The sequence below is a fragment of the Cebidichthys violaceus genome, unplaced genomic scaffold (genome assembly GCF_023349555.1).
Source record: "Cebidichthys violaceus isolate CVI_PGR_0920_01 unplaced genomic scaffold, fCebVio1.0.p SCAF_20, whole genome shotgun sequence".
NCBI classification, from domain to species: Eukaryota; Metazoa; Chordata; class Actinopteri; order Perciformes; family Stichaeidae; genus Cebidichthys; species Cebidichthys violaceus.
This window is the reverse complement of record NW_027176373.1, coordinates 7,485,836-7,502,145: the sequence shown is the minus strand read 5'-3', so window position 1 is coordinate 7,502,145 and position 16,310 is coordinate 7,485,836. Positions and strand designations below refer to the sequence as shown.

The 16,310-nt window shown below is 42.4% G+C and overlaps 1 protein-coding gene across 2 annotated transcripts in view; it reads left to right on the top strand.

Moving 5' to 3' along the window:
* The window catches only part of frem2a (FRAS1 related extracellular matrix 2a), a 55,310-nt gene continuing 39,000 nt past the window's right edge, over nt 1-16,310 (top strand). For both annotated transcript variants that reach the window (XM_068715971.1, XM_068715972.1), the window contains exons 1-2: nt 1-4,975; nt 7,675-7,764. In XM_068715971.1, coding sequence (XP_068572072.1) covers nt 1-4,975; nt 7,675-7,764 — 5,065 coding nt within the window. The remainder of the gene's footprint in view (nt 4,976-7,674; nt 7,765-16,310) is intronic.

Genomic DNA, 16,310 nt, shown 5'->3' with positions numbered 1-16,310 from the left:
ATGTTGCTCCATGGACTTCTCCTGTGTTTTTCACTAACAGGTATTGTTTTCGCGCAGCCCGACAGCTCTGGACTATTTTACGCACTGAGATCTGAACTGTCAGAAGACGCGATCTTGGTGGCGAACAGCGGAATACGTGTGCCTTTCGGGAGATCGGTCTTCATCGACCCCATCAACGATCTGGTGATTCAGACGCAGCCGGGAGACCGGTGCAGCATCACCGTCCTGGACAATGATCCGCTCTCACAGAGACCGGGGCATCTCTCTCCCAAAAAGTTTCCGTGTGATTTCGGTCCCAACGATGTGACGTACGTGCACTACGGGTCCAGAAGTCCGGCTAAAGACAGAGTGAGGCTGCAGCTCAGGTATGATGCGCAAACTGAAACCGTTATCATCCCGTTTATGATGGAGGTTGAAGTAGTTTTTACTCAACTAGATATACTCACCAAAAACATGCCTCTCACTGTTGATAATCTCAAAGCGACCAGTAACCCCATTGATAAGAAGATTTTAGAGTTTACTTATGACAGAGACTCTCATAAATGTGAGGTGACATCCCTGACTAGTGGCAGCACACTGCCCAGATATGGAAGACTCATTGACGGGGGGAAACTTTCCAAAATGATGGACTGTGATGAATTCACGCAAGCTGACTTCCGCTATGAGCACACGTTTGACCGCAAGTCTCCCAATAGGGACTACATTCCCATGGTTGTGGAGCTGCATGATAAGGAAGGCAACCTAGTGAAACAGGAGTATTTCCATCTTATGATTCGCATCAAAGGGGGGGAAGAAAACACTCCCCCCAAACCCAGTTTTGTGTCCATGATGATGATGGAGATCAGCCAGTTCGTCATGACTGCCCTCACCCCTGATATGCTCGCTGCTGAAGATGCTGAGTCAGACCCAGATGAGCTTATTTTCAACATCACCTCTCCCTTATCTTATGAGGAGGGCTACATAGTCAGCACTGATGACAGAAACCTGCCTATCACTTCATTCTACCAGAGAGACTTGCGTGATCTGAAAATTGCTTACAAGCCCCCGTCCCTGGACTCAGACACTGAGAGGATTTTCCAGCTTGAGTTCGAGGTGGTAGACACAGACGGGGCCGTCTCCGACCCCTTCGCTTTTATGATAGTCGTGAAGCCAATGAACTCTTTGGCCCCCGTTGTGACGCGTAACACGGGTCAGCTGCTGTACGAGGGGCAGTCCCGGCCTCTCTTCAGCGCCCACAACTTGGAGATCAGCGATGAAGACAACCTGGACACAGTCACCATCACGGTGATTGATGGGCTGCGCCACGGGGACCTCATGGTGCTGGACTCTCACAGGAAACTCTTCACACCTGCTGACCTTACAACCGGGGTCGTCGTGTACCAGCACGACGGGAGCGACACGTACAGCGACAACATTGTCTTCAAGATGTCGGACGGAAAAAATGAAGTAGAATTCTTGTTTCCCATCACAATTGTTCCCACTGATGACGAGTCACCGATTATGAATGCCAACACCGGCCTGGTGCTATTCAAAAACCAGATGATGCCTATATCTCCCCTCATGCTTAGCGCTGCTGATATTGACTCTGAGGACTCGACTATTAAATTCACCATTGTCACTCCCTTTTCTACCATTGGCACAGTGCTCTTAAGGCAGTCAGACGCCCCAGAGGACCCCTCCTCTTGGAAATTCAATGCTGACGATGAAGTGTATGAGAAGGAGGTGACGGAGTGGCTTCAGAAAGATATCACTGATGGAAAGCTGTTTTACAAGCACACAGGCCCTCACAGCACAGATCCCATCATGGATCAGTTTGTGTTCACAGTTCAGGATGACAACGACCCCCCTAATGAGTCAGGAGAGAGTGCATTTATAATTCGGGTTTTACCCATAGATGACATACCCCCCGAGCTGTTCCCTGGCACCACCTTGCAGATGACGGTTCAGGAGTTCAAGCTCACTCACTTTAGCAAAGAAGTTCTGCGCTACACCGATTTGGACTCTGAGGACCGTGACCTCAAATACACAGTTATCCAGCCCCCAATGGATACTGATGAAAATAACCCAGTTGTGTTTGGTTCTTTGATTCTGACGGACAGCCCCGACACTGAAGTCACTGAGTTTACACAAGCTCAAATCAACCACCATAAGATCTCCTACGGCCCCCCAGATGTGGAGCTTGGAATTACAGCCCACGTCGTGCAGTTTCGCTACACTGTTGAAGACACTGCTGGGAACAGTGTAGAAGGAGCTTTCACTATTTACCTCCAGCCTGTCAACAACAAACCTCCTCAGATTACGAACACAGGCTTTACTGTGTTTGAACGTGGGATGCACATCATCAGTATTGCGGAGCTAGACGCCACAGACCTCGACACAGAGAGCAAACAGATTACCTTTACTCTAAGCCAACCCGCTAAATATGGCCAGGTCCAGGTTGCATTCACTGATCTAGAGAAAAAAGGGGTTTTCAGACTTGAGGATATCTCAGAGGGGAAGGCATCATACAGTCACGGTGGGGAAGAGACGATGAGCGATGAATTTCTGCTGGATGTCAGTGATGGGATTCATGTTGTAACCGTGACGGTCAAAGTTAATGTAAAGCCTGTCGATGATGAAACTCCAACCGTCAATCTGCCTCCGGGAACAATCGGCTCTCATATGGATGTGCTGGAAAATGGAGCCTCAGAAATCACAACTAATGTCATTCAAGGCCATGATGATGACACAGATGACCTCCTGCTTACCTTTATTGTGGAGGATCCTCCAGTAATGGGTGAAATATTGGTTAAAGGAGTGCCTGCCACAAGTTTCACACAGGCTGATATTATAAATGGTGTGGTTGTGTATGCACACACCGGTGGGGAGATAGGTCTGGCCTCTGAGCAGGATGGCTTCAATTTGACTCTCACAGACATGTCCGATGATTGGACGGTGGGTGGAAATAAGGTCAACGGGGTCCATGTTCGAGTCACTATCCTTCCTGTTGACAGCCAGGCCCCTGAGGTCGGAGTTGGGATTCAATTCAGTGTCATTGAAGGGGAGAAATACGCCATTGGCCCTCAGCACTTAAACGCTGATGATAATGACACTCCAACAGATGATATCCTTTGCACCATCATTGTCCAGCCCACTGCCGGCTATGTGGAAAATATATCACCTGCCCCAGGCTCAGAAAAGTCCAGGTCAGGAACAGCTATCAGTGCTTTCACCATCAGAGACGTCAGGGAGGGGAATATCCACTATGTGCAGAGCATTCACAAAGGGGTAGAGCCAGTGGAAGACAGGTTCACATTTAGGTGCTCTGATGGGATCAATTTCTCAGAGAACCATTTCTTCCCAATTGTTATCATCCCATCAAATGATGAAAAGCCAGAGATTTATCTGAGGGAGATAGTTGTGATGGAGGGAATGAACATTGTCATCGACACTCCAATTCTGAACGGGGCTGATGCCGATGTTCCACCAGAGGAGCTGATGTTCATCATTTCCAAACCTCCCAAACATGGTGCCATTTTAAACCAGCTGTCTACGGGCTCAGTTTTGGTGACTAATTTCACTTTAGAGCAGATTAGGGAGGCATCAAGTATTATTTATGAGCACGATGACTCAGAGACAACAGAGGACAGCTTTGATGTCACTCTGACTGATGGAAAGTTCTCTGTGCAGAAAACAGCCATGGTTATGATCATTGCTGTTGATGACGAGACCCCGAGAATGCTCATCAACGACGGCCTGGAGGTGGAAATTGGGGAGACCAAAGAGATCGACAACAAAGTGCTCAAAGCAACAGATTTAGATTCAGATGACAGTACGCTCACATATGTCACCCGGTTCGGGCCTGGTCAGGGTCTCCTGCAGAGGAAAACACCATCCGGGTCTCTGGAGAACATCACGCTAGGCATGAATTTCACACAAGCTGACATTGACGCAGGGCTTATTCTTTACACACACAATGGTCAGGAGGGCATCCGGGACTTGGTTAAATTTGATGTCACCGATGGAATGAACCCACTAATTGATCGTTACTTCTACATCACTGTGGGCAGTATTGACATGGTGTTCCCCGATGTGGTCAGTAAAGGTGTGTCTCTGAGAGAAGGTGGCAGAGTGACTTTGACCACAGATCTCCTCAGCACTACTGACCTCAACAGCCCTGATGAGAATTTAATATTCACTGTCACAAGGGCCCCTGTTAGAGGCCACTTGGAGTGTACAGATACTCCTGGGATGCCCATTGTGGCTTTTACTCAGCTCCAGCTGGCTGGTAGCAAGATTTACTACATCCACACGTCAGACGATGAGGTAAAAATGGACAGTTTTGAGTTTGAAGTCACTGACGGCTACAATCCTATTTTCAGAACCTTCAGAGTCTCCATTGTGGATGTTGATAATAAGAAACCTGTTGTTACTGTAAATAGTTTGGTTGTCACAGAAGGGCAGATTAAGCTGATTACGCCGTTTGAGCTCACTGCAGAGGACCAGGACACAGCTGAGAAGCTGCTGAAATTCTCAGTCAGCCAGCTGCCTGTTCACGGAAAACTCCTTTACAACAAGTCCACGCCCGTCACCAGCTTCACCAAACAAGACCTCAATGAAAATCTCATCAGCTACAAACACGACGGAACTGAATCATCAGAGGACTCCTTCTCCTTTACAGTCAGCGATGGCACACACACTGACTTTTATGTATTCCCCGATACTGTGTTCGAGACTCGGCGCCCTCAAACCATGAAGATCACCATCGTGGCTATTGACAACGGCGTCCCCCAGATTGTGGTGAATAAAGGCGCCCCTGCTTTAAAGATCCTGGCCACAGGTCACCTGGGGTTCCCCATCAGCTCCAAAGCGCTGAGAGCAGAGGACAGAGACAGCACCCCGGCCTCCCTGGTGTTTCACATCACCACGCAGCCCAAACACGGTTACATCGTTAATCTGGCACAAGGGAACAACTCCATCAACACATTTAGTCAAGGTAAACAAACACCCACAAGCATTATAATGCATGACCTTTGCATGACAAGTACAAGTACTGTTCAGTGGTTGAGTGATATTGGACAGAAAAAAAGGGGATTTAATAATGTAATTATCAGTTCTGGTAAACAAAATTACCTTAATGGTCATCCCACTCTCTAATGTTAAAATAATTATTACATTACATTATTAGTAAGATAAACTACAGAAATGTCAATCTAACATGAAAATATGCTTTTCCCCACTCAAACATCTTTAAACATTGCTGAATATATATATTACTGTGCTTATTTGGCAAATGGAAGCCGTTTTAAAGATATTTTTTTCATATAATTCTATTCCTTAATACTTTATTCAGTGTAAAATGTTAAAGTTAAAAATCCCTGCTAACCTGTAAGTTTTGATGAATGTTTCACAAGATTTTAATTTATGGGGTAATAATTATTCATATGTGTGACAAGTGCAGGCTTGGGAATTTCAATAGTTAATTTGTGGGCCTGATTTAGATGTGACTTCCTCATCAAATCATAATTAGCAGACCAAAGTTGGAGGCTGATGTTTGGCACAAATGTCTTGTAGACGGTTAGAGATGAATAATTTATTTTTTCTGCATCTCCGGGGAGACGTTCACATCTGATGTTCTCTACAGTGGTTTGTTAAATGAAGCAAGACAGAAGTAGAGGATCATGTGAAAAGGTCAGAGCAGATCTTTTAGTGGACGGCATTTGAGTTGCGGACCGTTCCCATGGTTTGAACTGGTCAGTCAGTACAAATTTTAAATGATTTATAGCAATTTGTGCATCTTAAATATTTATATAGCAACCTAAAAACTTTCAACGTAATACATTTCCATACAGAGCGAGATATGCAGACTGAATTGAATTTGTCTGTTTATTGATAACACACACAGAATCAAGGCAACAATGCTGTTGATTGAGGTTTAAAAGCGATGCAATCAATGCAGTATTTCATGTCACGCTGAGGCAATTATACAAACAAGTAAGAAAATTCACCTGCTTGTGCCACAGCTTGGCATGAGCACAGACAGGGGCTGAAAAAAACAGAGTGAACAAGTGCTCTTCAGTCGACAGGAGACAGACACTTCAGACAGCCACTGTGTGCCTGTGGTCTTTGAAAAGAGGGAGGGCACAGATGAGACAAGAGTGCGGCGAGAAAGAGAGGCAAAGGGGCAGAAGAAGGGGCAGAGAGAGCAAGTAAAATAGAAGAGAGAGCAAAGGAGGCAGGAGGAAAGGGGGAGGTGTAAGTGGCATGAGAGAAATAAAGAATGAGGCAAGGGGCGTGAGAGAGTGAGTGAGAGAGAGCAAACAGGCTCGTCAGAGGAATCAGTCAGGTGAAAGAGACAATCCCTCGCTCTTTATTTACTCTTCCTATTTCCAGGGCACATCCCATGAGGCATTCTTTTTAAATATTTGATGAACAATGTGCCCCCGGTTCACAGTGTTGACTTTACATTTGCAAGGTCCTCGGGTTCAGGGCTGTGTCACAATACTCCAGAGAAGACCATTTTTCCTGCTGCCTCTCCCGTGCGATCAAATCGATACTCGCTAATGTGAAAAAACGAACACTAGTCTGGGTGTAGAACAACACTCTCACTCTCACATAACGTACAAATGTAAGATGGTTGTAGTTTTTTTTTTTTTGTCCGTGTCTTCATGTTAGCAGAGGCAGCAATGACAGGAAGCCACCTAAGAGGTTTTAGAGGCACACCAGCCAGGAGTCAGGGGTTTATACTTTTATGAACCTCCTTCCGCTGACATCTATTATTGAAGGACATGGTTCGCAAAGGCCAAGCCCTTTCACAGTCTTGATGATTTTTCTGCACTGTAATAAACGTTTCTGGAGAATGGTGGAGAAAGAAAAGGCAGACAGAAACCCTGTAATTCAAGAAGCTAAGAAAACAGCTGTGGAAGTGTACTCTAATAATCCACCGCAATCCTGCTTTTAACATTCTTACCCCCGTCTGTCATTAAATGATCCATTGTCACCTGGTTTTCGGGGCTGTTGACACAGAGAGCGGGCAGGTTCAGGATTTAAACGTTTTTTGTTGGTTTAGCTCGAGCCTTCTCGGATTTAAGGTTGCGTCCTTATCGTCCTGGATTACGGATTCATGACTTTCAGAACGCGTACTCTGGTAGAAAATTGTTCATGCTGAGTGCTGATAAGGAACAGAATCAGTGTGATACTAGAGACCTGCTGTTACTGTAGCTGATATGGTGTTGAAGCAGGACAGCTTCCATCTTTGAACAATTATTCGACAGAGAGTGTTTGAACAAGCCAGAAAGCCGTAATACAACTTCAAAGTGTGTTTGAGGCTATTTCTGTGTAGCCAGCGTGAAACTTCACATTTTTTATCTTAAAATGCTAATTGTTTCATGAATATATGTTTTTAATCTTGACAATGGCAAATCTATTCGATATACAATTTATAATTTAGCCATCACCTTGTGATTATTGGAGTAAGGTTAAACTTTTCGTCAGGCCTGCTATTATTAATTACTTCAACACATTTGTGTTTGTTTGTTTGTCATTTAGTTTTTTTTGTTTGCTTTTCTTTTGTTGATTTTAAGGTTGACAGGATTTCACCATATTTGCATAAATCTCTTTTTTGGTGCTTCTTGCAGCCCTGATTATTTGTACCCGTTGTATCACTCCTAACTCCACGTTACTTTCCCGTTCCAGCCGATATTGATGACCTGAACATCTGCTATGTGTTACGGAAGGAAGAAAATGCTACTTCTGATCTCTTCCATTTCTCCGTTGAGGATAATGGTAAGATTTCACCTTTTTATCTTTTATATTTGCATTTTCATTTTAGCCACTTTTCTCTCTGCACAGAGGCTTTTCATTGTATGAGTAGAAAGGTCCTGAATGTTTTACTAAATGACATTTTAGCAAAATGTTGTTGGATACAAATTGGCTCAGGTGAAGATCAAACCTGTCACATTTTGGGTATGGTCTCTCTAACCTTAAGACTCATCTGTTCGGGGAATCTGTAGCTCTCCTCTTCTCTCAGAGTTTAGTTGTCACTGTTCAGAGAATCACACTTGCATGATATTTCAGCTCATAGGGAGTTTAATTTTGTAAATCTTTTTAAAGCGACTTATATTTGCTCTGACTTCATTTGATTCAGGATTTGCTTATAAAGTGATCTGCTATTTAAAGCAGCCTTGCTGCTGTGGGTCAGAATATCAATCTCCGACAAATGTGCGTGGGCGAACAGAGGCCCTTTGTCTGTGACTGTACGCTACAAGTGATGCTACATCGTGTTACCTTGCAGGTTAACAGGTTTATCAAAGATAGGAAAGTCATTTTTGAGGTGCCGAGATTAGCGCACATCACTTTCACAGTTTTGGGATTTAATGCGACTGCCTGTGTAATTTGTGAATGCAGGATATGTCAAGATGTATTACAGTATATTCTATCTCGAACCAACGCTGATTTCTCAGGGCATTTTTGTCAGCATAGAGACAATCTTAACCAACATGTATTGAGAATACAAGCTACCCAATACATATTGTAGATCAAATTGAAGAAGCACTGAGTTGTTCAGTCTAAACTAGGTTTATGTCAATATTTCAACTGTCTGACTCCAGAGGGATAGGGCAACTCTTGTACATGAATCAAAGAGCACTTTCAGTTTGAACAACATACTTTCATTTTTACGTGTAAAGTCCTCTGTGTTACGACTAATTTGAGATGCATTATGACCATCATTAACTTCCTGATTTATGAACATGAAATGGTCTCTTTAAATTCTGTACATTTCATTCTATATGTTCGCTTGTGCTAGGCATGAAAATAGGTTCTATTTACTGAGGCAGCAGCTCATTAAGCAATCAGCAGCTGGGAGTCTCATTTAGGAAATGTTCTGCGAGTGAAGGAGAGCTTAAGAGGTGGTTGCATTTGTCTGAGATTAAAAGATATAGATGAGTAAAAGCATAAACGTTAAGGATAATGCACTCCAAATTAAGAAATGCTGCAAACACATACAAGAGTGGAAGAGCATGGAAGTTGCAATCCTAAACAAACACAAAAGGTTGGTTGTCTTAGTATTTTTAAAAACACATTTTTTCATTGCTTCCTTTTTTTGTCCTGGGGCTGCTGTAACCAATAGAAGTAATGATTATATGTTCACAGAAAGGTAAAGCAATGTAGTATCAGCACATGGAATGGCATTACAAGTAATACAAATGTCTTGATTTCATATGAAAGAAATAGAGTAACCACAATTCATTATTTCATAAAACCTTTATGGCACCGCAACTCCAAGTCCACATTATAACTTTTTGTTAAAGCAGTCAGATCACAGGGATTTATGGGTTTAGTTGTTTATGGGTTTAGTTGTTATTGGCTTCTGCTCTTTTCCTTTCTTATTTTTAAATTAATTCAGGGGCGCTCAACCTAAATTTTTTCAACTCCACCACAACCTTATTGTACGTGTGCAAATGTGTGCCCACTTCTATGTGTAAAAAATAACTAATTTAAACATACACCACCCATTTCTTTGAGCAGTGCTCCCTTAAATATACAGTAAAAGGAAGAGGTGCACTTGTTTTATAGTAGCACGTGTTTATGTACAGAATGCACTTGGAACAAGTTGAACAAGTTTGTTGTACAATTTTTGGCTAAAAACACAAACTAATGGTTTTGTGATGTAGCCCTGCACTCCTTTTTCATATTGTGGTGCTTTTGCACTTAGGAGAAAGTGCTAATGTGTAGACGAGTAACGGTTCCTTTATGCACATTAAAGAAGAAACATTGACTGGTTGATTGTCCATGCTTGTGTAAGCTTATTTTCTTTCTTTTTTTATGCTCTTGGCTTAAATAAAAAAGGCCCGTGGCATTTAAAAGGGAACCCTGGAATTGACATAAATGCGTTTATATGCTCAATCCATAAGTTTACGGGATCCACTTGGGCAGCCTTCCCTTGCAAGAGGGTTGGTGGTACTGATTCCAGATAAAACCCTGTTAACATACCGCTAAAAGGCAGCACTACGGTGATTCACAGCAGTAGGTACAACAAAGTGCAAAGTATCCTTCTTAGTTTTCTTCCTCCCCATAAATCCCCCGAATCAACTCCTCCGTGTCTACAAGCCTGTATTTTACAGGAAGTGAGCATTATGTGAAACATTACATTCATGTAAGCAGGTACACCAATCCAGATGTGCATTGGTCGACACTCACGCAAATAATCCCACACATGCATGCACAGCAGAGCACAGAGGGGTAGCCGTAGGCTAAGGGCCAATGGGGCCTCCAGCACAAAGAGGTGTTTGATATTTAAGAGCCCAGGCAGCATTGTGGGTAATGAGAGCCCTGGGCGTCTGAGCTGGGCAGAGCTCCGAGGAAGCCACTGGTAATTACGTGGCCCTATTACAGGCTCATCTACAGGGGAAGAGTGTCAGGAAGAACCTTCTGTCACAGGTTTAATACCCGCTGGGATCACTATAGTTAACTGAAATGGGCTGCAACATGGCTTGTTTCCCAGGCTTCTTTTTGGCTGTTGGATGTTCCGTTGACAGTTATAATGGAGCAACACAAAACAAAAATTACTTTGTAGAAATTTGGGAAATCATGAAAAAAATACAATAAAAAAGTCTGAAACTAATGATGATTGTCATTACTGATTAGTCTGCCAATTTGTTTTCTCTAACTATAAAAATGTCATCAACATGTTATGTCAAAAAACCCACCTATGTTATGTTTACTAACACATAAACTAAAGAAAGCAAATCCTTAAATTTGAGAAGCTGGAACAGGAGAATGTTCTACTACTGCATAAACGATGAATTCATTATAACAATACTTTCCTATTATTTTCAGTCCATTGACTGATCAGTTAATTATCTAATCATTCAGTTCTACTTAACAGGCCAGTTCATTGGAATTACAAAAGCACACATTTTCTCACTTAACTTGAGTAGTGTGGATAGATTTTGAGATATCTCAAACAGAAGCATTGCACGGCTACATACCACTGAGGGTAAGTGGGTGAATTGCATGTTTTATCTGACGGCACCCAGCTACTTAAAATACATAGAAATTGTTTGTCATTTTCATTTAGTTACACTTCAATACAGAAAGATGTTTTCTGAGAAGGATGAATAAGACCTGCATATTTAGTCCCAGTCTCTCTGCTCATCCAGTCTTTTTTCAGTATGTTTCTCCTCCCACTGCAAACTAGGTTGATTGTTTCAATAGAATCCTTTCATCCCATCCTCACCCCTCTTGCACAATAGCAACCCTGACATACCGCTGCTTTATCCAGACTTACAATATGTCCCCTTAAAACATCACCTGCAGCCTATCCCCATTGTGTCCATGTTTCACTGAACACAATACACATTGCACATCTTTGATCTTCCCAAATATATCTTGAATATGACAAAAAACTGTGTTTTAAATTCCCCTTGTTGGGGTTAGAAGACTAATTATCACGCAGACTACACTGCAAGGGCACCAGTTCTTTGTCATCAGTTTTGTTTGGGCATGATGTGTGGATCTGTGGTGCCACTGTGACCTTTTTTTTCATCTCTCCAAAAGTCCTTGTGTTTCCCTCTTCTCTGTTGAATGATAAGCGCAGCAAATTATTTATAAGCATTCAGCAGTCAATTTTAAATTGCTTCTATAATGACTTTTAAACTCTTTAACTCAATAGTTGAATGACAAATTCTGATTATATCTTGGCTAAGAAGTTTAAAGTCGTCCATGAACACACTGAATGTAAATGGGATAATCCGGTTTAGATTGCAGGACTTCTTGGAATTTTTGGAATTGAAAAAGCTATCATTGTTATTCTCCAAAGTTGAAACTCATTGTGCTATAACTTTTTCCAATCCTCTTCATTAATACATCTCACCTGCTTTGTAAGGTGATGTGAAAGAACCTAAAAAAAACAATCAATTACAGGCTTTAACTGACTGTCACCATGGCCACAAATTGAGGTTAATCCCTTTTTTGTTGTCAACCTGTTCAGCAAAGTTGTACAGATCTGGGCAGAAGGTATACATCAGCATGCGGCACACACATACACACACACACACTAACACGTCGCCTGGCTTTAGGAGAGGATTTTTCTTTATCTGTCTGCATTCAGGAATTTACTGTCACTCACTTCTCCGAGGACCAAACTCCTATCTTTATCTTCTTCATCTCTCCCTTCTCACACTGTCAGTGTTAGATCTTGTTGGATGTGTTTTATTCAGTGTTTTACTCTGCTGCTCAGCACCCATGTTCATTATATATTTTGTTCTTTAGTGTTATTTTTGTCTCTCTCACCGCCTATCAATGTCCTCTTTTCCGCTCGAGGTACAGTCTCAATATTTTGCCCTCCCGTCTCGCTGAGTTTAATCTCAAAATATGCTGCGGTTTATTGTGCCGAGCGTCGACTCTGTCTCAGGCATCAGAATTGGGTTTTACTGTCACACCCTCGCTGTCTCTTCCTGCTGTCTGTGCCCGCCTGCCGTGTTTGTCTGTCAGCGTTGGTATGATGGATCTCTCTGTTGTAGGATTACGGCAAATTCCGCAGTTGTGAATGTCGCTTGCGATGATCTGCATCTAATTAGAGCGTTGAGATGAGAGTGTGAGACTTGTTGAAGAGATTTTTCATCATGTTAATCATCTGATTCTGCTTCTCCCTGTGCTTGACAGCCGACGCTCGATGTGTAAACACGCAAGCATGACCAAACACCCTAATCTCAAGAGTAAACAAAAAGCCAGATCATTTATTTTGCCACTGAAATATTCTGATTTACATTTTTATATGAATACATCCAACATTGTTGGCATTGGATTTTCTCATCTGTTTCTTTCTTTTCACACAGTTACTTTTCTTTTTTTTTTCTTTTTTCATCTAATTTTCACCCTGACTTTCTCTATACAAAATGAAACTGTTGGAAAGCTCACATACGATCTCCAGCTCTGTTTTATGGCCGTAATAACTTATCCTTACCGCATATCATTTTGAATGGATCTTAATCTTTAATTTGTATTTAAATTATATGACCATAAAAATGTAAAGTGATACTTTATTACCATTTTTCTGCACGCATTGCAATCTAAAAATACACGGCACTGGGGAGCTGTTGTGAGCTCCGCTTTATTATTTGTATTTTGAAACGCAAATAAAAACATTGCATCTAAAAGTAAACATTTGAAATAGAAACAAACATTTTCTGGCAAAATAAAATGTTGTTTTAAGGAGGGAAATGAGTGCAGTGGGAAAGGAGAAACCAGAGATTTCATTTATCATCTCTGTGCTTAGACACAATTTGCTCTCAGGAATCAATAACCTTCCCGAGATACATTAAACTCATCCCTCTGTTAAATATTATATTGGTGGTATGGGGAGACTTGCTGGAGTGATAGGCGTGCTGGAGTTCTGTGATGAGCACAAAAACAATCCTGCATCAGACATTCATCCGGCACTCAGCACGCACAGAGACATGCGGGCGTTTGCACACTGAAACAGGCGTATGACTACACACTCGTGCACAACTGCAGACGCACACATACACCTCAAGGCTCCACCATTTCTTGGCCCCCGAGCCTTCTCCCTTTAAGCTATGCCCAGGGTCGTATACGGCTGTCTTTGTAGACATCAGTGAAAAACCTCACGGTTATTAAGTGTACCACAAGAACTTCAAAGGAGTGAGGATCCTCTGCCCCAGATGTCAGTTTCATATAGTTTCATGTGCTAGGTTGCTTCAGGTGTTTCTGCAGCACAGTCATGCCTTATGGCTATTGAGTGTAAGGAGGAAACATTAGTCTTTTTTCTGCAACTTGTATCTCTTTAAGATGGGTGAGAGGGGTAACGAATGTGCCCTTCACTTCCTGTGTTGCCCAAAGGCACACGCAGAGACACAATCACATATGCTGTGATGATTCGTCCTTCCATTTGGTTTGGTTTGACGTCCTGTGAAGTGATTGATCAAACGCGGTGACTAGTGGAAATAATTAGTTAATCGGCAGTCCGGCAGTGAAAATGTACTTGATCCTCGTAAATTAACAACAAAGAAAGCTCACAAGCGTTGGCTTCAACTTGCCCTCGAGTTGAACAGCATTTTAAATACTCATGTTTGCCCAGAGCCATGAATTCCTGGTCAGCCTACTGATATATCTCATCACACCTCAGGAGATTTCCACTATCATGCTGATTGCCTTGGGCGACGTGTAAAGATAGGGGGATACACACTTACAATACACAAAGACACAGACAATGGATTAGGGTGCTGCTAAAAGACCTGTAAAATTACCTGATTTCAGTCGGATACATGCATGGCGCCATACACACACACACACACACACACACACACACACACACACACACACACACACACACACACACACACAGACACAGACACACACAGACACACACACACACACACACACATTGTAGAAGAAAGACACAGCTGAGTGCTGAACCCATCACAGTCTTTGTGTGATCCTCTTTTCCACTAGTTGCACACACGCCAAGCCTCGCAACGTTTGTACAGCGACTGGCACACATCTGTCAAGATAAACTGAAAGGTATTGAAACATCCTTAGGTGGAGTAAGATATTTGTAGCATCGCAATTTATCTAGAGAGGTATTCCTGTCAGATGGATGGTGCGTGGGCTCCTATTACTACAAAAGTATTGCTGGTAGTCTATTTTAGCAGAAAGGGTGTTGCAGCGCTTCACATGCTACATGCTTTGTAAAAAGGAAATCGCTGCCAACTGAATAAATAGGAGATTTTGCGATTACTTCCTAGTCCTCTGTTTCTCGAAAGTTTTTCATGGTTCGAGAGATCATCGGGTTTGTTGGTTGCCAGTTGTACTGGGAGATGGGGACTCGGATACAAAGGAGTACAGAAGGCAGATGGAGACGTAACAGTGAGGGAAGGGCCACACCGCCAGCAGCAGAATAAATGTACTGAGCAGCAGACGGCATCGCCTCACTGTGAAACACTTCCTTTGATTTTGGATGTGAAGTCTCAGACACTGATACACACAAACACACACACAACCACACGCACAACTGAAACTCAAGAAAAGTCAAGACAGCCCTACAATTTTTAAGACTGAAGCTAAGAGCTTTATCTCAAATTTGTTTGGAATAAAAAGATTCAATAAGTAAATATATTTAAAAAAAAGTATCTGGTGGTGATGTTTCTAATCTCAATGACCTGGCTGTGACTGTACATGCTCCTGCATTAGTCCAGCACAAAGAGAGGTGACCTCATGCAGGATAGGGACTTTCCCTCCACACCTCACTACCACACTAACACACACTTTAACACTTGCTTCACACATCCCCAAAAGCTATGAATGAGAATTCCACCTTTATGTGTGTGTGAGCAACACATTAATTGTTTGAAAAGTGTGACGCATGTAACATACAGTACAGCATACAGCATAACATAAGTTATAACATATTGTGTAAAACATCAAGTTGATACTCTTCACTTAGTGACGTACAGTAACCTCACAACAGCAGATCTACAAACCAGTGGTCGTAATGGTGATTTGGTTGGTTTGTGTAATAACAGTGCTGATCTTTACGTGCTAAGAAAAAACGAAAGTGGTGCTTACAGTGGGCATCATTATGTATATATAGCGTACGGTGGATTTATGGAGTGCAGTTTTTTGCTGAAAGTGAGAGAATTTAGATGACGTGCAGCACATGTTCACTTGCAGTACAGAACATATATGGTTACATGCCTTTTGAATCAAACCTTTTATGGTTATGAAATATAGATATAGCTGTCAGTTATTATGCTATGAAGTAGTTCCTACATTACAGACCAGCATCAAAACTGTAGCATCAAAGTTTTTCTCTGCAGATTTCTCAGTGTCCTGATCCTTGAAATTGTCTCTGCAGAAACTATGATCCCTAATTGGTTCTATAAAACCTAGTGTGTTGTGTTGAGCTTTTTTTTTCTTCAGGAAAGCCTTTGAAAGAGGGAGTAAAGTGAATTTAGCTCTATTGAAGATGATTTCAAAGCTGTGTTTTCTGTATGGTCAGCACATGTGAGACGTCTTTTATCCTTCCCAAAGGCTGGAGGAATGAGACAGTCTGAAGCCATCTGACTCAGATCCTTATTGTCTTTGCACAGCTCCTTCAGTGGGAGGTCACACAGAAGGACTGGTACACACACACACACACACACACACACACACACACAAACATGCACACACAAACACAGGTACACTAAGATCTCAGGCAGCTTATGCTGCATTTACTATGAGGGAGCTGGGATGAAAGTGAAGGTTGCAGTGAAGTTGGGATTGAAAAGTTTGTGTGTGTGTGTGTGTGTGTGTGTGTGTGTGTGTGT